The sequence below is a fragment of the Panthera pardus genome, unplaced genomic scaffold (assembly GCF_024362965.1).
Source record: "Panthera pardus isolate Hobbes unplaced genomic scaffold, ASM2436296v1 HiC_scaffold_22, whole genome shotgun sequence".
Lineage (NCBI taxonomy): Eukaryota > Metazoa > Chordata > Mammalia > Carnivora > Felidae > Panthera > Panthera pardus.
The window spans coordinates 75407772-75432920 of NW_026526788.1; the positions used below are offsets into that span (position 1 = coordinate 75407772).

Below are 25149 nucleotides of genomic sequence, written 5' to 3' on the forward strand. Positions count from 1 at the left end.
ATTTAAAAATATGTACCATAAACCACATTATAAAATTTCAGCCATGAGCAATGTGTCTGTGATAAATGAGTTGTTAACATTTTGATTCCTTCCTGGTTTTGCCATTAACATTTGCTTTCTTTTGCTATTGGCTAGGGTCTACTGGCTGATACGGAGGGCTAAAGGAAAAAAAATTGGAGGTCAGCTTAAAATTGAAACAGTTCTATTATCAGCTTGGTTAAAAAGGTTTTTTTAAATGCTATACCTGGAAGATTGTACTTTTTAACCCCCTTTACCCATTTCTCGTACCCTCCAGCTGTTATCTCTGGCTACACCAAATGGTTCTCAAGTTCTATAAGTTTGTTGATTTTTAGATTCCACACTTAAGTGAGATCATATAGCATTTGTGTTTCTCTTTCTTATTTCACTTGTCATAATGCCCTCAAGGTCCATCCATGTTGCAAGTGGTAAGATTCCTTTCTTTTTTGTTGATAGATACTATTCCTACGTGTATATACACATGCACACACACACACACACACACACACACACAGATTTATACACACACCCACCAAAACATTATTCATTCATCCATCAGTGGACACTTAGGTTGCTTTCATATATTGGCTGTTGTGTAAAAAATGCTGTAATGAACATGGGGGTAGAAGATGTCTTTTCGAGACCGTGATTTTGTTTGATTTGGTTATCCCTCTAGAGATCATATAGTATATCTACTTTTAATTTTGGTGGGAACTTCCATACTGTTTTCTGTAGTGGCTACGCCAGGTAGCATTGCCATGAACAGTGCACAAGCTTTCCCTTTTCTCCACGTTATTTCCAACACTAGTTATCTCTTGCCGTTGTTGACGATAGCCATTCTAACAGTTGTTAGGTGATGCCTCATTGTGCGTTGGATTTGCATTCCCCTGATGATGAGTGATGTGGAACATGTTTTTGTGTACCTGTTTGCCATGTGTATGTGTGTCTTCTAGGGGAAAATGTCTATTTAAATCCGCTGCCCATTTTTAAATTGGATTGACTTCATTAAAAAAATTTTTGTGTGTGTGAATTGGGCCATAGTTTCATATAGCCCCCGTAAACCTCTTGCTCCAGTTTCTGAGGGGACGCGGTTCGCGAACCCCTGCTGTCGGGCAGTGGGGCAGTGAGGGGCTGTTACACATCTCAGAGCAGTCATTGTGATTATTCAGTGACTCAGTGAGAGATGATGGGGGTGTGTTGGGAAGTGGAAAAGAAGGCTGGCAGAGAGTTCTGTATTCTCTTTTTGCTAAAGAATTAACCAATTAGTGGGGCGCCTGGGTGGCTCAGTCGGTGAAGCATCCGACTTCGGCTCAGGTCACGGTCTCGCGGTCCGCGAGTTCGAGCCCCGCGTCGGGCTCTGGGCTGATGGCTCAGAGCCTGGAGCCTGCTTCCGATTCTGTGTTCCCCTCTCTCTCTGCCCCTCCCCTGTTCATGCTGTGTCTCTCTCTGTCTCAAAAATAAATGTTAAAAAAAAAAAAAAAAAGAATTAACCAATTAGACTTGATTCCCGATTTCCTGGTGTTTGGAAGTCCTTAATAGACAAGATCGGTTGGCCAGCTGTTTTGTTGAGGCGCCCTTTTAAGCAGAGACTTAGGCAGTCATGCGCGGCCTGGCGAGCGAGGGCCGCTGAGATGTGGGCTTGTGGTGAACAGGCCAGTCCACCCGTGGCAGCTGCTCACGTTCCTCTGACTCCGTCGGGCTGCTGTGTCAGGCTGCGCTCACAAACCAGTGTGAGTGGACTTGATCTCATTACTGCAGAGGCACACCTGTTCCACAGAGGCTCCTAACGCTTTGGTTACTTCCTTACTCATGGAAATACGTGGGTCTTCTGTTCAGCGCAGAAGTTTTGAGCGTTTTTGCACCTGTGTAATCACCACCTAAGATGGGAGTTAGAACATTTCTGCCATCAGATAATTCTCTCATGCTTCTTTGTAGTCCAGTCCTCCTGCCATATGATTACTACTTCGGTTTCCATCATTGTGGAGTTTTGCTGGCTCTTCAAGTTCACATAAATGGAATCAGCATCATATATTCTTGTATCTGGCTTCTTTTACTCACAATCATGTTTTTCAGATTCATCCAGTTGTTGCAACATTTGCAGTTCATTCCTTTTTATCTCTGAGTAGTTTTTCCATCGTGTGACTCTAGCTGTAGGGTGCTCGTCCATTCTTCCCAAAATGGTTTTGAGGAAAATTGGTCAGTGGCTCCATGTAGACATGATGGGTGTAAACATGTTGAATGAAGAAATTTCTCCCCAAATTCATATCTTTATGGGAAGTATGTATTTTACAATTATACGGTACTTTAATCTGTCTAAAGTTGAGACCATAAAGGAAGAAGTTGGCATTTTTTATTAAAAATCTAAGTTCTATGGAAAAGTAGAGTGATTGTGTGGATCCTGAGAAGCTTAACAGGAACCCATGGGGGAGGGGAAGGAAAAAAAAAAGAAGAGGTTAGCGTGGGAGAGAGCCGAAGCATAAGAGACTCTTAAAAACTGAGAACAAACTGAGGGTTGATGGGGGGTGGGAGGGAGGGCAGGGTGGGTGATGGGTATTGAGGAGGGCATCTTTTGGGATAAGCACTGGGTGTTGTATGGAAACCAATTTGACAATAAATTTCATATATTAAAAAAAAAAAAAAAAGAAAAGTAGAGTGAAGAGTATAATGATAGCCAGTATTTAGATTTAACTGTTGCTGTTTTGCTGTTTTTCTTAGTCTCTTAGTCATTTTTTTCTTAAGCATTTTATTTATTTATGTTTATTTATTTTTGGGAGAGAGAGAGAGAGAGAGAGAGAGAGAAAGTAGGGAAGGGGCAGAGAGAGGGAGACACAGAATCTGAAGTAGGCTTCAGGCTCTGAGCTGTCAGCACAGAGCCGATGCAGGGCTCGAACTCATGAACGGTGAGATCATGACCTGAGCCAAAGTCGGATGCTCAACCAACTGAGCCACCCAGGCGCCCCTTTTTTCTTAAGAATTTTAAAGTAAATTGTAGAAATCCTGGTGTTTCTTCCCTAAATATTTAGTGTGTGTCTCTAAAAAGGACATTTCTCTAATCACCACACTGCCTAAGAAATGACTGAGGATTCCTTACCATCAACATAACGTGTTCCATAGCGATAGCTGATTAACTGAACTTTTCCTCAAGGTTATGTTATGAATTGTTGGTGTTTCACAGGAACAGAAAACAGCATCAGAAAAGAAGGCAGTGATGGCTGCTTCGACAAAAGGGCAAGAGGAAAGTGCTCAGAAAGCTAAAGAGATGGCTTCTCTCCCCTCAGAATCTAATGAGTCCAAGAGGAAACTTCCAGTTGGTGCTTATGTGTCTTCTGTGCATGTTGATTATGAGTCTTTTGAAGTTGGCACTGGACAGGTAAGTTTATATGTTGATTAGGGCTGCAAATTTTATATTGGAATCGTGTATCTTTTTTATTTGAGTTGGCTTTAAATTCTTTTTTAATTTTTTTTTTTTAACGTTTTATTTATTTTTGAGACGGGGAGAGACAGAGCATGAACAGGGGAGGGTCAGAGAGAGGGAGACACAGAATCTGAAACAGACTCCAGGCTCTGAGCTGTCACACAGAGCCCGACGTGGGGCTCGAACTCACGGACCGCGAGATCATGATCTGAGCCGAAGTTGGACGCTTAACCGACTGAGCCACCCAGGCGCCCCGAGTTGGCTTTAAATTCTTTAAAAATTCAACATTTATGGGGGGCGATGGAGAAAACTGATTTGCATTCAGTAGGATTGTATGCTTCTTTCATGGAAATGTTCCAAATAAGGGATTGTGTGCTGAATGTTACTACTTTTGAAATTGTTTTCATTTCAGTTTTTCCATTATTTTGTAGCAGTGCTTTATGTTTTATAGTATTAGTCTCTCATAGGCATCAGCAACAGAGTGGCAGTACTTAGAAAGAAAATTATGTTCTGAACACAGTAGACGCCAGTTACCTGCAGTTTTCAGTGACTCCAGGTCGACCGTGACCTGGAAGCAGACGATCCTCCTTCTGACATACATGGTCAGAGGGTCAGCAGTAGCCTAACATTACGTCACATGCCTACGTCATTCCCCCCACCTCATCTCATCACGTAGACCTTTTATCATCTCACATCATCACAAGAAGAGGCTGAGTGCAGTGCAAGAAGATATTTCAAAAGAGACACACTACGTTCACATGACTTTTATTATAGTATATTGTTGCAATTGTTCCGTCTTATTGTCATTGTGGTTAATGTCTTACTGTACCTAATTTATAAATTAAACTGTCGTAGGTATGTATGTGTAGGCAAAGACGTGGTGTATAGTGTACCAGATTTTCTGAGGTTTCAGGCATCCACTGTGGGTCTTGGAGTGTATCCCCTTGGATGAGGGGAGACTAATATATCCTTAGATTCCTGTGAGAGAAACTTGCTGCATTCACCTGACTTACAGTTTTTAGTATTCACAATTCTTCCCTCGGAGAAAAAATTTCTTTTTTTTTTTTTTTTCCAGAAAATTTCTATAAAAACCAAGGAGTCAGTGGTGCTTCATTTAATAGTATACTTTACTATACTTGTATCTCAGTGGCTTGGGAGTATTAAAATCTTTATAGACATTGTATTTTTGAGTGTATTTATAGTTGGGTCTCTAAGGTTCCTTATCATAAAGGAATTCATGACTGATTTAAAGAAGGCAGAAAATGGAACAAGGTGTTTATTACAGTCTATTCAAGCTTTTAACCCAATTCACTGATAAAGATTGCATTTTTTAAAATGTGTTTCTTTTTATTTATTACTAAGTTTATTTATTTATTATTATTTATTTTTGAGAGTCAGAGAGAGACAGAACATGAGCGAGGGAGGGGCAGAGAGAAAGACACAGAATCCCAAGCAGGCTCCAGGCTCTGAGCTGTCAGCACAGAGCCTGACATGGGGCTCGAACCCATAAGCTGTGAGAGCATGACCTGAGCCGAAGTTGGATGCTTAACCGACTGAGCCACCCAGGTGTCCTATGTTTATTCATTTACTTTGAGAGAGACAGTTCACATGGGGAAGGGGCAGAGAGAGAGAAGGAGACAGAGAACCTCAAGCAGGCTCCACACTATTAGCGTGGAGCCCAACGTGGGGCTTGAACTCAAGAAACTGTGAGATCATGACCTGAGCCAAAGTTGGACACTTAACTGACTGAACCACCCAGGAACCCTTTATTATTATTTTTTAAGTTTATTTATTTATTTTGAGAGCGAGAATGCGGGAGGGTCAGAGAGAATGAGAGAGAGAATCCTAAGCAGGCTTTGCACTGTCAGTGTGGAGCCTGATGTGGGGGCTCGAACCCATGAGCCGTGATATCATGACCTGAGGAAATCAAGAGTCGGATGCTTAACCTACTGAGCCACCCACGCGCCTCTAAAATGTCTTTCTTTTTAAACATGAGCAAACTTGAGCATACTTTAGCAAATGAAGGGCAGGTATTTCCTCATTTAACTGTGAAGGATCAGAGCATAGAAGATTTGTGGCACCAGGGACTCCCTGTGACCAGGACACTCTCACTGCATGCCCTTCTCTGGTAGTTGGCCTTCTCCATGAACCTGGGCTCATGGGTGTCATTGACTGTATGTTCCTTTCCTTATAGCTTTATGACCACAGAGGAAAAGGAATCTCCCCTGGTTGGTCCAGTTAGGAAAATTTACTTGACCTAGTTTGGGTTATAAGTCCATTTTGGCCAATTCATATTGCCTGGGGAATGGGGCACAAGTTGATATCACCCAGCCCAAGTCACATGCCACCTCTGTGGGGGGTGGGCCAATGTGGGCAAGTAGGGTCTGTTATCCAAAGGCCTATGGGGCAGTGTGGACAATAGCCTGTGTGCAGGCTTGTTGCCGGAAAGCCAAGAAACTCTGCTTAAGCAAGAGAAAAGAAATAACATCATATTCTCCTTAGCCAGAACTAACCACTGTGAAGTGTTTGAACAAGCCCTTCTAGACTTTTATTTAAGCATATATTTATATATGTATATGTATATATATATGTGTATATATATATATATATATATATATATATATATAAATATATGCTTTAATAAAAATGGGAAAATACTACATAGTGTTTTACCAAAACATTCGACTGCTATTTTCAAACACTATATTATGAATATATTCCCATGTCTAAATATTTCTGTCATTTTTAATGACTGCCTTGTATTACTGTTTGGAAAGATAATGATTTATTTTGTCACTTACTTGTTAACGGATGTATTAGCTTGCTCGGGCCGCCGTAACAAAGTATCTATCGCACGCTGGGTGGCTTTAAACAACGGAAACTTATTGTCTCAGTTCTAGAGGCTGGAAGTCTAGCCAGGTGTCAGTAGGACACGCTCTCTTTGAAACCTGCGGGGAAGAACGCTTCCTGCCTCATCCAGCTTCTGGCGGCCCTCCAGGGGCTCCTGAGCTTATAGATGTAGCTCTCCAGGCGTCTGTTTTCACATGGCTCCTCCTGTGTCTGCATCCTCTATGTGTCTGTCTCTTTGTCCAGATTTCCCCTTTTTATAGTAACACCAATCATGTTGGATTAGGGCCCACCTGAGTACCTTATTATAACTTGATTACCGCTGCAAAGACCCTATTTCCAAATAAGGTCTGAGGAAGTGCTATGTATCTTGTGGGGGACACAGTTCACCCGTAACATCGGACATGTAGGCAGTTTCTGGTTTTCCACCTTTTTAAGTAATCCGGTGATGAACACTTTTTTTTTTTTTTTTTTTTTTTTTAATATTTATTTTTGAGAGAGGGAGAGTGAGCCTGGGAGAGACAGAGAGAGAGGGAGACAGAGGATCCGAAGCGGGCTCCATGCTGATGGCAGCGAGCCCCATGCAGGGCTCGAACTCACCAACCTTGAGATCATAACCTGAGTCGAAGTCAGATGCTTAATTAATTGACTGAGCCACCCAGTGATAAACACTTTTAAACCAATTTTCTGTGCACGTTCTTCGTTATTTCCTTTAGCTAAATAAGTACAAGTGGGATAGCTGGGCCCAAGAACGTACACACAAAATTCTGGTAGTTCTGTCTACTTGCCCCTGAAAAGGCTGTGCTGGTTTGTACTCTGGCTAGCAGTTTATAGCATTGACCCCTGTCCGGTCTCCTCACTGACACTGGTGCTACCCTTTACACATGGCTCCTTTACGGATAGTCAGTGCTGTCACTTTGGTCTCTTTCTTCTGAAGAAATAACTTTATCGTGAAAACAGAGGACTTTTACTTTCTTTCTAGTATTTCATTGATCTGATAACCTTGTGGGGACAATGGCGCCTCGCTGTGTTTCTGAGCACTAGACAAGTTAGCTGTTGGCTCGTAGGTCTGTTTGGCATGATTTCTTTGTAGAAGTGCTGATTTTACCTACTTTCCTGCTGAGTTCTTTTTCCCTTCACAGATATCGAAGAGTTTCTGTATATTAAGGGTATTTGGTCTTTGTCATCTGTGTGGTAAAAACCTTCTCTGGTTGGTATTTTTCCTTTTAACTTTGGATTTTCTTCTTTTTTTCTTGTCTGGAGCTGGGGGAAGTGGGTAATCTTGGGAGCACATCCTGTGTGGCCCTCATCAGTAGCAGAAACCATTGAATTTGCACATAGAAGGACAAGCCAAGGCGTGTGCAGTCCACACTTTGTTGGAAGGGGCAGCCTAGTGTAGTCGAGGGTGCATCGGAGTGGGAATGAGAAGTCCTCGTTCTGCCACCCCGGCTGAGTGTTCTCGGGTGAGTGGTGCCACCTGTCTGAGCTTAACCGTCTTCATCCGAGAAGTGACATCTTCATCCAAGGGGTGACATGATCATCTTGCCTACATCCCTTTCAGTGGGCCTCTGTCGTGCACGTGGGGATTGTTCTTCCTTCTCAGGGTACTCGGGTGACAAAGGCCTGTATCCTGCCACTGAGCAGCAAACAGAAGAGCTTTGTAAACTGTAGAGTGGCACCAATGTAGGTGCTTTTTCTTAATCTCGACAGTTCCTCAGCGGGCTGCGACACTACATGCAAGCTGTCCCAAAACAGCTCTTTGGGGGCACATCGTTTTCCTAATGGAAAGCAACTTGCTTGAACAAACGAAGGTGGTAGCCGGAATAGAAGTAGCAGTTGGCGAACGCCAGGCCCTGTGCTTAGCACTTCATGTGGATTAGGTTCTTGATTTTTTAACCCCATTATGAGTTTGGCATTGTTATGATCCCCATTTTATAGGCAAGGAAACAGGCTAAGGCAAGAGAGGTTAAGAAACTTGCCCAAGGTCACATAGTGAGGCGTGGAGCCAGGATTCAAACCCAGGCAGTTTGAAGCTAGAGTCTGCAGTTTTAAAGGTAATTTATAACCAAAGTAAATGTAATGCTTACTGTGTACTGTACATACTATGCTGTACAACAAGGAGAAATATAGCAGAAGATGGAGAAGCCTGTGAAGATTTTAAAGAGAGAGTTTTTAGGCCCTTTTAAAATAGCTGTGACAGTGATTATAAGCCTCACAAGCCGCACCTAGAATGGCATCATCTATGTCGAGGTGATTTTAATTAAGTGCAGTTCCAGTTTGAACTTGTGAATTTTCTGTTCTATGCCATTGGAATGATGATCTTTCATTATTTTTGATTCTTCCTAGGTTTCTGTTGTTTACAACTCATTAGACTTTGAACCAGAGATTTTCTTTGCCTTGGGATCTCCAATTGGTATGTTTCTCACTATTCGAGGAGTGGATAGGATAGATGAGAACTACAGGCTTCCCACCTGTAAAGGATTCTTCAATATTTATCATCCAGTGAGTGAATTGAATTACTTTTTATTTTGGAGAAGATGAAACATCCACATAGAAACACCTATCTGGATCATCCTAATAGCTTCTCAGATCCCTATTTCTTAGGAACTAACTCTGATTTTGAGGTACATACAGCTCAGCTCTCTGTCCTAATAGAGAACAGTCTGATGCTTTCCAATACACTTCTCTACCGGAGAGCCTTTGTTCAAGGAAATATTTCTGTTGTTTTGCTTGCAAAGTAATTTTACCCACAAACGTGGAAGTCTCCTTATAATTACCAGTATAATTAGACTGGTAATATACCAGAATAACCTGGGGGAAGAAATCAAAATCTCTGGTTTGCTGGTTATCCGTTTGGTCGCCCAACTGAGCTACGTAACTCAAGATAAAACAGCTTTTCCTGAATTTCCAATTCTTCCCTTTGCAGCTTGATCCAGTGGCGTATAGATTAGAGCCTATGATTGCTCCAGATTTGGACCTGAAAGCAGTTCTCATTCCCCATCACAAAGGCAGAAAAAGACTTCATTTAGGTAAAAAGCAAATACTGTAAAAACTTGTTTCCTTCTTGTCATTTTGGAATCTGTCAGTCCTAATGAATTAGGTGTTTCCTGTCATTTGTAATTGAATTATGAAAATTTTAACACTAAGTTCTTTCTTGATGGAATTAGTGTTATTGAAATGCCTGCTGTGTTTAGAACCCATTTACTAGAACATTCAGAGGAACTGTGAAGAAAGGTTTTGAATGCATTGCTTCTCCTTGTTGACTTTTTCCTTGAAATGGCGTTCTAATGGTTGAGATACTTAGGAATGGGGGAAGTTGGTAATAAAATGATGAGATGCATAGATTTTGATAGAGTTTGGTCATAATTTTTGGAGTTGGGAAGCCGAGTAACATGAACGAAGGACCAACAATCAGGAAATAAACCCTATGCTAAGTTAAGTGAGCTGTCATGTCCTTGCTAACAGGATAAACTTTTCCCTTTAAAAATGTTCATTAAACATAGTGGATCGATAATAATTCCAAGTGGGGTTTAGGTTTCTCTTATGCCAGTTAAGGGTGTATATTACTCATAGGTTTAAAGGTCTGGGTGGAAAGGATGGGAGTGTAGCACAGAAGAGCGAGGAAAGTGATCATGCCTTTTTATTTGAAAGTGGGGGTTTCCTTTCCTTTTTTTTTTTTTTTTTTTCTTACATCATGCTTTTAAAAAACATTTACCTCTTTTTTGTGGCACTTGGGTGGCTCTGTTGGGTAAGTGTCTGTCTGACTCTTGATTTTGGCTCAGGTCATGATCTTGAGGCTTGTGAGTTCGAGCCCCGCATCTACCTCTGTGCTGACAGTGTGGAGCCTGCTTGGGATTCTCTCTCTTTCTCTCTCTCTGCCCCTCCTCCACTTGCACTCACTTGCTCTCTCTCTCTCTCTCAAAATAAATAAACAGTAAAAAATAAATAAAAATGTATTTAACTCTTTTGGACTTAAAATGAGAAATTTGATACTCAAATACCTTGAGTTCAAATAGGATTTATTAGACTGAAGTAGAAAAGGTTGAAGGGGCAGGAGTTTTTTCATTTTTAAAGAAGTTAAATTGTGGTTATGTCAGAATCTCAAATTCTCAAAACCATTTTACCATTACAGATTAGAAAAGCAGTCATCTTTTAAATCTTATGTGTCTTTTTTTTTTCTTCTAACTTACGGTAAAAAAAAAAAACACGTGAATTTTTATGGTATTTGAACTCTTTTCTTTTCTTTTCTTTTCTTTTCTTTTCTTTTCTTTTTTGGAGAGAGGAAATGTATACATTTTGGCTGGATTACCTTTAGTTGTTAAAAAAATGACAGAGTAAGACTCCTCAAGACATTTTTATATGTTGAAAGTTCTTGGCTGAGAAACTCCCGTGTGGTTGGCGTTTAAGGCCTTGAGGGGGTCTTAACCTGTCTGAGGACGGTGTTAACTTTTGTTTTAATTTTCGTGGTACAGAATTTTACCCAGTGCCTAATTCACTTGATATGTCGTCTTAATCTCTTTAGAGTTGAAAGACAGTCTCTCTCGTATGGGATCTGATTTGAAGCAGGGCTTCATCAGCTCCCTGAAAAGCGCTTGGCAGACGTTGAACGAGTTTGCCCGCGCTCACACCTCTTCAGCTCAGCTTCAGGAAGAACTGGAAAAGGTGGCCAATCAGATCAAAGAAGAAGAAGAAAAACAAGTCGTTGAAGGTAAATTTAACCTTTGAGGCATTTTCTAGTACAAATGTCGTTTGTAAACATAATACTTACGAATTGTTCAATGAGGCCTTTCCATTCTAGTCTCTTTTGTTAAAATGTTCTTCCTACAAAGGAAAATCTGTTCTGATAAACTGCTTCAGAATGCACGTCGGCCTTTTCCTGGAGTTTCGCCTGATAGTTGCTGGACTTTTTTACTCTGCAATCTTAAATTTTTGTCGAAACTCCTAAGGCCAGAATGGCATGTCAGAGTTGAGAGCTAAGCTCGTATTCAGGCATGTTAAAGGCCCGCTCGCTGTGAGAAGTTATCTTGCTGTTGTTGAACTGTGTCATTATGTTGTAGACTTTACCTGCATAGTCAGGTCTTTGTGCCGTGATGTTTTTTGACTCTTTCAGATTCTAATTCTGTTTCCTTTCTTTCTGCAACTCTCTCACCCCTTTTCTTCAAAACTGCTGTCAGCTCGTTGGCTCTTTCTCCTCTCTCTCGGGTAACCAGCCCCTCTTCCTTCCCCCGGCTCTTTGGAGGAATGGGCAGGGAGCCTGGTAGCTCCCCAGGTCGCTACGTGTGGCAAGCGATATTCTCTTGAGCCCAGAAAGTCAGCTAAAGTCAAAGGATAATGATTAAGTGATTGACTTTGATATTGAAATGGTTTAAATTCTAGCAGAAAAGATTGTTGAAAGTCCAGATTTTTCCAAGGATGAGGACTACTTAGGAAAGGTGGGAATGCTAAACGGAGGCCGCCGAATTGACTACGTTCTTCAAGAAAAGCCAATAGAGAGTTTTAATGAATATCTTTTCGCTCTTCAGAGTCATTTATGCTATTGGTAAGTGTCGTCTTCTTTGATAACATTCCCGTGGCCTTTAGGTGCCAGCACATACAGTAGTTTTAGGGAGACTCTTTTGCGGATTTGTCACTTGGGATGGAATATTAATTTCAGTGGCCGTGTATGCAGAATCAGTATTTTCCCCCTTTAGTTTGTTGTCCACAAGATGGCAGTGTGTCATCTGACTTTGACCACAGGCCTTTGGTACTTGCACACTGTTGCTGTAGGGATACCTTTCACAGAATGAGAGCGGTGGGGACTTTGAAAAACCACCCTTTCATATTGCGGCACAGCTGTTTTGTAGCTGATCGGTATCCATCCAGTTTTTAAGGGCAGCTTTAAGGCTACGCTACTTTATTTTCATTTGCCTTTCCGAGGTAGGTTGACTAGAACAAAAGTTGCATTTTTCGCCTTTATGCATAGAGGTTGATTTCTACTCATGATCTGTTAAGTAAAAATGTTCTTTTCTTTGTGATAGGGAATCTGAAGATACCGCCCTGCTGTTACTTAAAGAAATTTATCGAACAATGAACATTAGTCCAGAACAGCCCCAGCATTGATTGGACTTCAGTCTCACTCTGTGAGTTTATCTTTATTATGCGTATACATTGTGAATGTTTCATTCTGAAGTCTTTTTTAGTTTTTGTTTTTTGTTTGTTTGTTTAATGTAATCTCTGTGCCTAGTGTGGGACTAGAACCCATGACCCCGCGATCAAGAGTCACATGTTCCACTTGGACTGAGCCAGCCAGGCACCTCTTTGAAGTCTTTTTTATGGAGTTGATGTTGACTATAATTTTCTCTTTTTTCTGTTTCTTCCTAGTAGTTTTTTTTTTTTTTTTCCTTTTTTTAAAAAATTCAGAATAGAGACCTTAAAGAGGGGAATTGGTTTGCAGTCTACATTTCTGATGTGTTAACAGTTTTCTAATTCCACATCAAATTTGAGTTCTTTTGTTTTCAATTTCTTTCAATGAGACATTCCCAAGAATATCAGTTAGGAGTTGTTTTGGTTGTAGGTAGCAGAACCCAGCTCACTGTACCTTAAATGAAGAGAGGTTTATGTTTCTTGTGTCATTTGTTGGGTAAAGTCACTGGACATCCACACTGTTGGCATCTTTTCATCTGCACCTCGGCTCTTATTCCACAATTACAAGACGGGTCCCGTGGTTCCAGGCATCACGTGTACATTTGAGACATGAATATGGGGGAAAGGATTGTCCCGTTATATCTATTCCTTTTAATTAGGAAAGCAAATTCACTAATGAATTTGCTATTGACTAAGCCTGTACCACATGTCCCGTGTCTCCTCCAACCCCAAACTGCATGGAGGGTTATAAAAGCAATGCTTTTTGCGCCCCAGTCCTTATAGAGGGAAGGGGTAGAGAAGGGGGTTAAACCTATGAAGAACGAGCCAGCCTGCGTTCCTGACGGTTCTCCTGAGACCCCGACCCCTCCTCTTCCTCACTAGATGATGCATCATTTACAAAAAAGAGGTGTGTTTTTTAAATAGCTCGAAATTTTGAAGCCCTTCATGAAATACAAGTGGTGAGCTCTAAACTGTGAAGTCAAAAGTAGTTCCTGGCACTTTTTATCTTTCTAATAGTAAATGTGAAGTTCAGCCTCCACCTTATTCTGGAGAGGTAACCACTTTCAGGATTGCCCTCGAGGGATCGCCCTGGGCATATCCAGGCTGGTATGTGTGCACCTGGAAACAAAGGGATCTCATTGAACGTATTGTGCTACTTGATGGCTTCCATCAACCTTCTCACTTGTGCAGCTTGTATTTTATGTTGGCTGGTATCTTTTTCATTCTCTTTAGTGGCCGCATAGTAACCTCTTGTGTGGCTGTTCTCCGTCTTATTTAGCCAGTTTCCCATTAATGCACATTTAGATCTTTCCCTAATATATATTAGGGAGTCTTAGTCAACAGAGTAGGTGAGAGGTTTAAAAAAGCCATTTTGCAATCAGGCTCTTGATATAGTTTTACCAGTTCTCACCATTTCTGATACTATAGTACTAAAATAAACTGGAGGTGATGTCAAAAGCTACCCCAGTTCAGATTTTCAGTTATAAAATGGTCTGTCCTTTGGTTGACAAATATTTATTCAGTACTTATTGTGTGCCAGGCACCAGTTTTCATGCTGTGGATAAATGGATAATAAGATAGCCTTCTCCCCTTTAAGAACTTCCCTTCTCCTGGGAGGAGAGCAGTAGTAAACCTGTGCTTTCCCCACAAGTACATTCCAGATATTGGTAGGTTTTGTGGAGAGAGAAAATAGGAAGACGTTGCAGGTGATGGGTAGCTACTGGGAAAGGCCTTGCTGGGCGATGATGACATTGAGTTTGAAATTTGAAAGATGAGAAGGAGGTGGACATCTGAGGATTTGTGGAGAAGAAACAGAAGGAAGGGCAGCTTCCTTCTAAGGTCATGAGATGGGAACAGACGTGTCACGTTTGAGGGACAGCAAGGAGATCATTGTGGCCGGTGGTAATAAAAGAGGAGAGGAGTCAGAGAGGTGGGCGGGCCTGGTTATGAGGTCGCTGGTAAGGCCTTTGCATTTTACTCTGAGTATAATGGAAACATGGAAGGCTTTAATGGGCGGAGTGACATGACTTGGCTTAGGCTGTAGAAGGAATGCTCTCGGTGCTGGGTGGAGGGCAGACTGCCGGGCAAGAATGGTGGAAGGGGGAGTTGTGAAGAGGCTAGTGGTGACCGACGAGGGCTCTAGTGATAATGGCTGAGGGCAGATCTGTTGTGGAGGGAGGGAAGTCCAGGACTTCCAGAGAAATTCATCGTAAGCGGGGAAGGAATGAGGTTGAGGATGACTCTTAGGATTTTGAGGTGAGCAGCTGGGTGGATGGTGTACCTTTCCTGGGAAGGCTTATGGACAGAGCAGGCTCTTGGGTGGGGGTGGGGGTGGGGAGTGGGGACGAGGAATCCGTAGTTCTGTTGTGTTAAGTCAGTAGTTGATGATGTTGTGAAGCTGATGGCCTGAGGCCCAGAAGAAAGTTTGAGCTTAAGGTAATAACCTTAAAATCATTCATCAGCATATACTTGGCCGTTTGAAGCCAGAAACTGGATGGGATCAGTTTGGAGTGAGTAGGTGGAGAAGAGAAGAGAAGAGAAGAGGTCTGGTGGAGAAGGAGGAGCCATAGAAGTGAAAGAAAATTTGGGGGCTTACGATCTCAGAGAAGCCGAGAGAAGATTGCTTCAAGAGAGAGTGGTCATTGGTGTCCAGGGTTGCTGACACAGAGGTCAAGAAGGAGGAGGGCCAAGACTTGGCCGTGTGCTTGAGGCTCGAGGAGGGTGTAGAACTTCACTGGTAACCTTGTTAACACCATGGCAGAGGTAAAGTGGGTTGAGGAGAAGTAAGGGATCAGATAGGAAAGAGTTCTGCTGTGAAGGAATAGAAATAAGATGGGGGGACATTTTATGATATTAAGGTATGTTTGCTACTGAGAACGACCCAGTGCTGGGGGGAGAAAATGATAAGACAGGAGCAAAAGAGGATAATTGTGGAGGAAATACTTGCAAAGGCAGTGCAGGAAGGGGCCTAGGTCAAGTGAAGCGTTTAGCCTTAGGAAAAGAACAGGGATGCATCTTTCCCGGTGCCAGATGAAGAAGAGGAGTGTGGGCACTGATGCAGATAGGTGGTGACATTGGTGGTGCCTTCAGGGATCTTCTTTCGTCCGGGGGAGGACGGACAGTAAATAAACAATTGAAGTGTGCCAGACGGTAAAAAGTAGAGCAGCAGGGTCAGGGGGAGAGGGAGTGCGTTTGGGATGGGACTCGTTGCTATTCTGTATCAGATGGTGAGGGACAGTCTCACTGATACAATGTCATTGGAGCAAGTGAGCAAGGCGGGTATCTGGGGAAAGCTCATTTCAGGCAGAGAGAAGTATATATATCAGAACATAAAGAGCTGCCTCATTCTTTGTAATGATTGTGTGCTATTCCATTGACTGCTACACTATGTGTTTTTTTTTTTTTTGATCAAAAAAATTTTTTAATGTTTATTTTTGAGAGAGAGAGAGAGAGACAGACAGAGCATGAACAGGGGAGGGGCAGAGAGAGAGGGAGACACAGAATCTGAAACAGGCTCCAGGCTCTGAGCTGTCAGCACACAGCCCAACGCGGGGCTCGAACCCACAGACCGTGAGATCATGACCTGAGCCGAAGTCGGACGCTTAACCGACCAAGCCACCCAGGCGCCCCTGTGTTGTTTTTTTTTTTTTTAATTAAATTTTTTTTTTAATGTTTATTTTTGAGAGAGAGAGAGACAGAGTGTGTGTGAGTGGGGGAGGGGCAAAGAGAGAGGGAGACACAATCTGAAGCAGGCTCCAGGTTCTGAGCTGTCAGCGTAGAGCCTGACACAGGGCTTGAACTCACGAACTGTGAGATCACCACCTGAGCCGAAGTCAGATGCTTGACCAACTGAGCCACCCAGGCACCCCTACACTATAGTTTTTTAAACCAGCTCCTTGTTAATAGGCATTTAGGTCATTCTGATCTTTTACTAGTATAAAGAAGGCTTTACTGTTCATAGTATTTAAGAGTTGGATTGTATTCCATTTTATAGTTCTGTTATTTATTAAAATACTTAATTTATCTACTATTGTCGAGTGTTTAGATGTTTTCCAACTTTATTATAAATAATTCTGACATGTAGTTGCATATGCTTTTTGCACATATCTGGGATAAATTCCTACATGTAGCATCGTTGGATTTAAGAGTATCGCACATTTTAAAGGAATTTGGTGTGTTTGGGTGACTCATTGGAGCATCCGACTCTTAATTTCAGCTCGGGTCACGATCCCAGGATTGTGGGATCAAGCCCTTTGTTGGGCTCTGTGCTGAGTGTGGGGCCTGCTTTGGATTCTCTCCCTCTCCCTCCCTCTCTCTCTCTCTTAAATAAAAACAACCAAAATAAAAGGATTTTGATCTATACTACCGATTGCTAAATTGCATTTCAGAAAGGTTTCTTGGTTTTCATGTTTACCATCAGTATAAAAGTGCTGGTTTTCCTGTACCGTTGCCAACACTGGGTATTACTATTTTTAAAAATTTTGCCTATTTGATAGCATAAATTATTATAATTGTTTTAGTTTATATTTCCATTATTAGTGAAATGGAACATTTTTGGTATATTTAAGTGCCCATTTGTATTTTTTGTCAGTTGTCTAGTCTTAACCTATGTGTATTTCTCTGGATATTTTTGTTTCTTAATGATTTATATTATAATATTTAAGGTTAATAACGTTTTGTCACTGTAGAGTTTTTTTCCAGTTTGACATTGGCCTTTTATTTTTGCTTATGCTTCGGATTTTGGGGGTTTGGATGGGTAGAGAATATGTTTTAAAAATACATAAGCCAGTCTTTGGAGATTACTTACCATTTTAATAATTACATTTACTTTTTTGTTTTTATATAGTGTTTTAATTTAACTTTATAGGTTAGAAAGATATATTTTAGAAGAATAGAGGGATTTAACTTTTTTCTTACTTGTTTTGCCCATGCCATATATTGAAATGCATCCTTTTGTCATTGATTTGATGTTTCTATGATAAGTTCTTGTTTGACATTTTTATTATATGCCCAGTATTGTTTTCTTTTTTTGATGAGAAAATTGCTTTTAAAAAATTTATTTATTTAAGTTTATTCATTTACTTTGAGAGAGAGCGCAAGTGAGGAAGGGGCAGAGAGACAGGGAGAGAGAGAATCCCAAGCAGACTCTGGGTTGCCAGCACAGAGCACGACATGGGGCTCGATCCCATGAAACTGTGAGATCATGACCTGAGCTGAAACCAAGAGTCGGACACTTAACCGATTGAGCTACCCAGGCACCCCAAGAAAATTGATTTAAATTTTTTTTTAATTCAGTGTCGTTAACATACAGTTTATATTAGTTTCAGGTGTACAATATAGTGACTCACCACTTCCATACATAGCTTAGTGCTCATCAGGATAATTGTACCCAGTCTTTGTTTTCTAGGTTTTTTGACATTTCTTTTATTGACTTATTCATCTGTCTACCATATTTTACTGATTGCAAGTCGTATATTTTCCACATTTTATCTTTACGTTTGGACTGCATCTTCTTTTTTTTTTATGTTTATTTTATTTTTGAGAGGGACAGAGAGAGAGAGCACGAGCAGGGGAGGGGTAGGGGGAGAGGAAGACACAGGATCCGAAGCAGGCTCCAGCCTCTGAGCGGTCAGCACAGAGCCCGATGCGGGGCTCGAACTCACCAACCGTGAGATTATGACTTGAGCTGGAGTCAGCGCTCACCTGGCTGAGCCACCCAAGTACCCCTGGACTGCATCTTCTAATCAGCTGTTGCCTGGATGGTGTTGACTTCTTGCCAAAAGGGTTTGCGTTATTTTCTCCCAGTTACTGGGTGGGGCACTACCAACCTGAGCCTGCTTAAGCTAATTTCTCTGCTTCAGGTATTTGGACGATGCTGCTAGTATGAATTCAGACACAAAATTTGTGGGCTGGCAGGGCTGGGGGACCAGTTCACATACCAAGGAATATCCTTTCCCTTCTTCCCATCGTCAGGGAAGAGGCGTGCAGACTTCTTGGCTGTCCTTTGTAGAGGAAGGGTTATTCTTTTTACCCCTCATTGAGGCTGTGGCCGTTCCGTGTCCCCACGTTTTGTGATGGTCTCTGTCTCCTTTTAGAGTCTGTATCCTGAGCATCTTTTTTTCTTTGCCTAAGATGGGTGCCTGAAATGATGGTACGTCTCACAATCGATGGTGTCTTATACTTCGTGAAATACGGCGTTTTAGTGACCGTAACAAAGATTTTGCTGTCTGGCGGTGCAAGTTCTGAGTATACGAAGGTCTTGGCTGTTGTCGCAAATGACTTTTGAAATGACCCAAGTTCCCCTGACAGTGTCTTTCCCCAAAAGAAAGCAAAAGCTAGCATGAAAAACTAAGAACCTTTCATTTCATACAGAATTTTTCACTGCTCATTGTTTTACTTCTCCTTATACTTGGTTGTAAAATTTGGGCCAGAACTTTGGTTCCTGAGACTGTTGTAATAGTGTACGGTAATTGAGAACATGAACAGTTCTTCTCTATTTGGTTTGTGTAAGCTTAGGTCAGTTTTATTGAATAATTTTATGTTTTTCTCCTTTAGTCCTTTTTAGAAGTATGCTTTAAGGGGCTCCTGGATGGCTCAGTTGGCTGAGTGTCCGGCTCTTGATTTTGGCTCAGGTCGTGCTCTCCCGGTTCGTGAGTTTGAGCCCCGCGTTGGGCTCTCGCTGACAGTGTGGAGCCTGCTTGGGATTCTCTCTCCCTCCGTCTCTCTCTCTCTCTCTCTCTCTCTCTCTCTCTCTCTGCTCCTTCCCTGCTCATGCACTCTCTCTCAAATTAAAAAAATAAAAATAGAAAAAGAATTGTTCTTTAAAAAGCCTCTCATGAATCTGACAGAAACTTTCTCTCTTATTTTCCATACGTGTTTTGTTCTGCAGAGCTACCGAGCTGGCCGCTCTCAGTGAACGCCCCTCGCCTCACGTCCACCCCCGCGGAAGGCCCGAGGCCTTGTGCTCACGGGCTGTGTCCTTCGGAGGCACTTGACAGTATTTCTTTTACTTCAGGAAGGAATAACCGCGCATTCGTGTGTTATTGCTGTAACTTTGTGAAGTTCACCAGGTATTTTCTTTTTCTTCTAAAGGCTTTCTTGTCTTTCCAGAAAGTCGGGCAAGAAATTGCATTGCTGAGAAAACCCTCAGAAGACATTCCCAGTTTGCTCCCGTGACGGATGACAGAAAAGTGGTTCATCAGCGTTTGCTCAGAATTTCTCACATGTAGGAAGCCGTTTCAGAGAAAACGTACAGAACAAAAAGACAATGGAGAAAATCAGTACCACATGTGGACAGTATAGATAAGAAAACGTAATTTGAAAAATGATGCAATTAAAAATTCCTCAGATCAGTTTAGTTGTACAGCTGTCAGAGTAATGCGTGATATCAATGAAGAAATATGTGTAGCATGCAGATGGTTATTTCTGTTTCTTAAAAACCTATTGTCAATGGGCCATTAAACTTGCATTTTTTTAAATTAATGTAGTATGTTCTTTTATTCAAGTATGGACTTCTTGAGAAACTATAGTAATACGACTTTCCAAAAATTTATATTCTGCTTTCAACGTGACTTGTAGTTTCGAGCTGCTTTAATGAGGGGTCATTGGTGTCTAAGAGGAAGTAACCAAGAGCACTTATATTCCGAGTTGAATCTGAGGTTTTATGAAGCCTTTCAGGCTCTCGCTGAGAGCGTACTTGTGGAAAGAAGTGAGATGCTCCGGAGGTCCCGTGAAGTGTCGTCCGGGCACATGCGCGTCCGCTCGCAGGGGTGTGGGGAGCAAATTGGAGGTTTTCCGTTTTGTCATCTGAGGAGCTGTGCAGTCGCCTCATTGCTAAACTTTCAGTTAATGTGAGAACCAAAGTAGACTTTTTAGGTTTTGGGGTGGGGTTTTTTTGTTCGTTTTTTTGCTTTGTATTAATTTCACGTATACCAAAGTATTTCAGAGTATGAAATGTATTGCTTCTAGACTGTAGATCTACTTCCTGGAAAGACTGTTCTGTAATATTTCACTTTGTTTTACTATGACTTTAAAATCAAATTATCTTAAATATTTTCCTAATACTACATGGGAATGCCGATTTTTCTTCTTTTGTTATGCGATAGAAACATTTTACACTGTTTACATAGTTCTCATGGAACATAGACTTTTTTGAAAGCAACGTATGATACACATTTTTTGTGTATATATTCTAACTAGTGTGAATAAAACAGTAATGGCATTTTTAAAAAGCAGCATACGTCTGTATTTCTCGTCTTTCTTAAAAATGTTCCTGTGACTATTCCTGCATTCGTTTACTTTTCATTGTGAGTATGTGCTGTATGTGGTTTGTTCCTAGCATTTACTCCTAATAATAGAATTAGGACAGAACAACTTTAGAGCTGAAGTGATCTCGGGCAACATGTGTTCATTCCAACCAACCTCATTCTCCGGCTGAGGACGCGACGCTAAGTGCCTTTCTCTGACTGCAGACCGGGGCTGGAACACAGTTTCCCTGACTCCGTTTTGGCCTTCATTTCTCTACACCTAGTACTATTGTTTTTCACTTAATAGCCACTTATCTTCCCCAAACTGACGACATAAAGAAAAATGAGGGTTGTTTAATGGATACTAAACAAAATCCAGTTTGAATTTTCAATCGACAAGTGGTTTCGTCTGCCTGTGTCTTTTGAGTCTTGTGCAAAGAAGAAACACCTGAACCAGTGTGCAAAGAATCAATTGTGTACCAGCTGAGTTTCAGGAATTTTGAGATTTTAACACTTGAAACACGTATTCGAATTTTTTGGTGACTCTGCCTGTGGACGTGTATTTGTATTACTCTTCAATTTCCGTTAAAAAAAAAAAAGCGCGTAGTTGGTAGTTCCCATGAGGGCGGAATCGGCATCTATTAGCATGTTGTTCACTATTGATAGCATATCAGGCCTGGCACAGTCTTGTCTCATACTAAATATTCCAAATATTTCTTGAATAAAAGAATTTTAAGAATCAAAAACATGGTTTAACGCATGGAAGAGGCCTTGGAAGACCATCCAGATCAGTGGTCTGCAAAACTGAGAACTTTCACCAAATTCCAGAACATAACCTAGACGTGAGCATAGCTTCCGAGTCCAGCTGGATCTCCCCACTTCCCCCAGGAACAACTCCCCCCCCCCCCCCCCCACCCCGCCTGGAACCTCCCACCCCAGCCCCTGATCCAGGTTAATGTCCTCACTTTCCCCAGGTGAGGAAGGTCATCTCTCGTCCTTCTGAAAGGGTTTCAGACCCAGAGTGTGGGACCAAAAAAAGCAGGAGTGTCTGAAGTTGGAGGTCCCGAGTCCTCATAAAACCGATGATGGTAACCTGGCTGGTTAAGTTGATGTGTAACAAGGGGAGAGAGCTCTGTAGCTGTGATACACCTGTGTGTTTCCTGGGTCTCTCAAGTAAGGGTGTTTTCTCAAAACGCGAGTGTAATCATAACTACACAGATTATATCATAGTAGATAACCGCCATCCCGGCGGGAAGACCGTATGTGTGAGATAGTCACGACAGGCGGTCTGACTGGGAGCAGTGACCCTGACCCTGCGTTCCTGCTGTTGGGCCCTCTCCTCGAGATGTCTGTCATACTCCCGGCAGGTTATCAGTCTTGTCCTGCCATTTCACCTCCGAATGAGCTTCCCAGACCTTGACAGCCTCGTAAAGAGCTCTGGCACCCACGCGCCCTGGTGTCCAAGCCCTCGGCTGTGGCTCCTGGGGCAAGACTTCGTCCCCCAACTTGTCGGCAGGCACGGCGTGTTTTGGTTTTGGTCCGTTTTCTCTGCCGTGCGATTCCTCGACCCCGCAGTTGTGTGACACTCAATGGAAATGTGGGGAAAGTGCGTGTGACAGCACCAGGCACGTAGCAGCACTCAGAATGCCCGGTTCTGTCGCCAGGAGCACTCGCGTCGGGGAAGACCCAGGCCTTCGTGGCTGGCTCACGGCCACTTCTCTCCTCCCTGGGTTGTACTTTTGCCAGGTTTCTTGTAGCCGAGAGCAGCTAGCGGCTGTGCAGGTGTGTGAAGCATGGCGGCCTGGAGGAGGCGGTGGTCATTAGAAAGGAGGATGAGGGACAGCGGAGCCAGTGGGGTGGGATGGCGGGGGTGGGGATGCTGACGCTTCTTTGCTGCTTTGCGCAGGTCAGCAGGACCGTTAGAAAGCACCTGTGGGCCACCAGAGCGGCTCAGTCAGTTAAGCGTCCAACTCTTGATTTTGACTCAGGTCACGATCTCATGGTTCGTGGGTTTGAGCCCCATGTCAGGCTCTGCACTGATGGTGTGGAGCCTGCTTGGGATTCTCTCCCTCTCTCTGTCTCTGTCTGTCTCTGCCCTTTGCACACGCTCTCAAAATAAATAAAAATATACTTAAAAAAAAAAAAAGAAAGCACCTGTGTGTTACTTCTGCATGCCCTGATTCCCTAAGCTCTTTTTGGGATAAAGATCAAGAAAACATGTTTTTCCTTCTTAAATTCTCTTTTCTCCCTGATATTTCGTTTTCCTGCTTTAAAACATCAACCCTTCTAGATTTCCTCCAAACTCACTGGCCCCGCAGAACGCTTGGAAGATGACTTCACGTCATGACCACCAGGGGGAGCTCGTGAGACAGCGCAGCCTCTTCATACCTCAGTCTCCGGTCCAGGGGACCGATTTTACGTGGGTGGTATACACACGTAATATCCCCGGAAACTACCACAAAATACAGTTCAGCATGTGAAACCGCACGATGACACCTCAAACAGACCGGGGATTATCAAGGACCCATTCTGGAGCTAGTAGATTCGTTAGAGGGTGAGCTGCAGGTTCAGGTTCATGAACAGGTGCAAATGGCATCCTTGGGATGACCCACCATGTTTTTCTTTCATTCCTTATGTTAAAGAGTGACTTCTAAGAGACTCTACTATGGAAATTTTCACGTACTCAGAAGTATGGAGGATGGTATAATGAATCCCCTGGTACCCTTCCCCTCCCTTCGGAGGTACTGGCAGGGACAGCCTCTTGAGGTGACCTAAAAGGACAGGTAAGTAGTGGCCAGGTAGGAAGTGGGGAAGCGCATTCAGGATGTGTGGGAGGCTGTCCCGTGGGAAAGGGCGTCGCCCGCTCAGGCCGCTGGAAGAAATTAGGTTGTTTAGGCGTGAAATATGAAGAAAAGAACCCTATGAGTGTGTTGAGTCTGATCGTCATTAACACTGTATTTTTTTAAAGTTTATTTATCTTGAGAGAGAGTGGGGGAGGGGCAGAGAGAGAGGGACAAAGAGGGAGCATTCCAAGCAGATTCTGCACTGTGGGCACAGAACCTGATGCGGGTCTTAAACTTATGAACTATGAGATCGTGACCTGAGCAGAATGCTCAACCGACTGAGCCACCCAGGCGCCCCATTAATATCGTTTTAAAGACAACATGCCTAGAGGCGCCTTTTCTTTGGGTAGCCACTGAGTAGCATTCGCTCTTGTGGACAGGAGCGCAGTTTGGAATATTGGCAAGTGCTCTTAACCTGTGCCTCTCGGATCTGCGTCCAGCTGTTTGTCTTTACCGGTGAGGAGTTGCAAAGCTGTTTTGAAGGGCACTTCTGACTCCCAGAGAAGCTTCAGGTAAACAAGGCTGCTATCGTTGGAACGTTCCTTCCCGGACGAGAGCTGGGGTGGGAACCTGGGGGGTTTGGGCGCCGACTGTGTTTCCGGCACTGTGCATGCTCCAGCTCTTTAGCATAGTTTTTACGGGAGCCTGTTGGAGGTGGGTGTTACCCCATTTGACAGATGAGAAGACTGAGGCTTATAGAAGCCAGCCGTGTTGCTGGGGCCATACAGTTAGTATCAGGGCTGAATAAAGTGCACCTAAACCCCCAAAATGAAAATATGGGAAGTCCTTTGAAATACTCGCAGACTGCCTGCCTGCCTCTGTATGGAAGCGCCTAGGCAGTGATGGAGCTTACTGCATTATTATTGCATAAGCCAAATCATCTTCAAAAGATACCTTTGAAAGAAAAGGATAAGTTTTAGGAGCTGCGGATTCTAATGGGCTTTGTCGTTTTGGCCTGAAGTGCTCTTGTTTTCTTTGACAGAGGGCTAAAAACTTCTAGTTAATGAAGATTCCCAAATATTGGCCTAAATGGGACCTAGACGTTTGCACAACGACCCTCTGAACTGAAAAGGGAGGAATAAATGCAAGATGGTCTGTTTGACCTCAGGGTGTCGAAAGCGTCCTGGTCTGTGTGCCCACCCTGGGCTTCGCAGAGACCACTGCCAGGCTGGCGGTCCTCAGGCCGGTTCTCCATTCTCCCTTCCGTGACCCGTTTGCCTCAGTCCCAGGTAGCCACAACACCGTCCTGGCTCGGCAGTCCAGCCTGAACCTCAGCCCTCCCAGCTTGTCCTCAGACGCTGCCCCTGGCTTCCCCATCCCACTGAGAGGTTTTCCTTTGTTCCCAATCTCCTGTCCCCCTTGCCCTCTTCCCCAGCCTCTCTCTGGCTTTGCCTTCTGCTCCCTCCATGAATCAAGCCAACTCTACGCTCTCCCCAGTGGCTTTTCTTTTCTTGGCTGTGCTGCCCCGAGCTGCGAGTCCGGCCTCTCTGTGGGACCAGAGCCCCGTCCCACCTGCTCCCTGCACCTGTCTCGGCCCCATGTGGCCGCTGCCTCCCCCAGCCCCTGTGCCTCAGTTTGGTCTCAGGGGTTTATTCAAAAAGCACAGTTGAACAGGGGGAAATGACTACCGGGATTCCAGCCTTTGCCTTCAAAGGAC

At 43.1% G+C, this 25149-nt stretch overlaps 1 protein-coding gene across 1 annotated transcript in view; it reads left to right on the forward strand.

The window, feature by feature from the left end:
* The window catches only part of SEC23IP (SEC23 interacting protein), a 43675-nt gene extending 23038 nt beyond the window's left edge, over window positions 1–20637 (forward strand). Inside the window, exons 13-19 of the mRNA XM_053909964.1 lie at window positions 3194–3388; window positions 8627–8782; window positions 9207–9309; window positions 10803–10988; window positions 11657–11819; window positions 12298–12399; window positions 19518–20637. Of these exons, the coding sequence (XP_053765939.1) occupies window positions 3194–3388; window positions 8627–8782; window positions 9207–9309; window positions 10803–10988; window positions 11657–11819; window positions 12298–12379 (885 nt within the window). The 3' untranslated portion in view covers window positions 12380–12399; window positions 19518–20637. The remainder of the gene's footprint in view (window positions 1–3193; window positions 3389–8626; window positions 8783–9206; window positions 9310–10802; window positions 10989–11656; window positions 11820–12297; window positions 12400–19517) is intronic.
* The last annotated feature ends 4512 nt before the right edge of the window (window positions 20638–25149 follow it).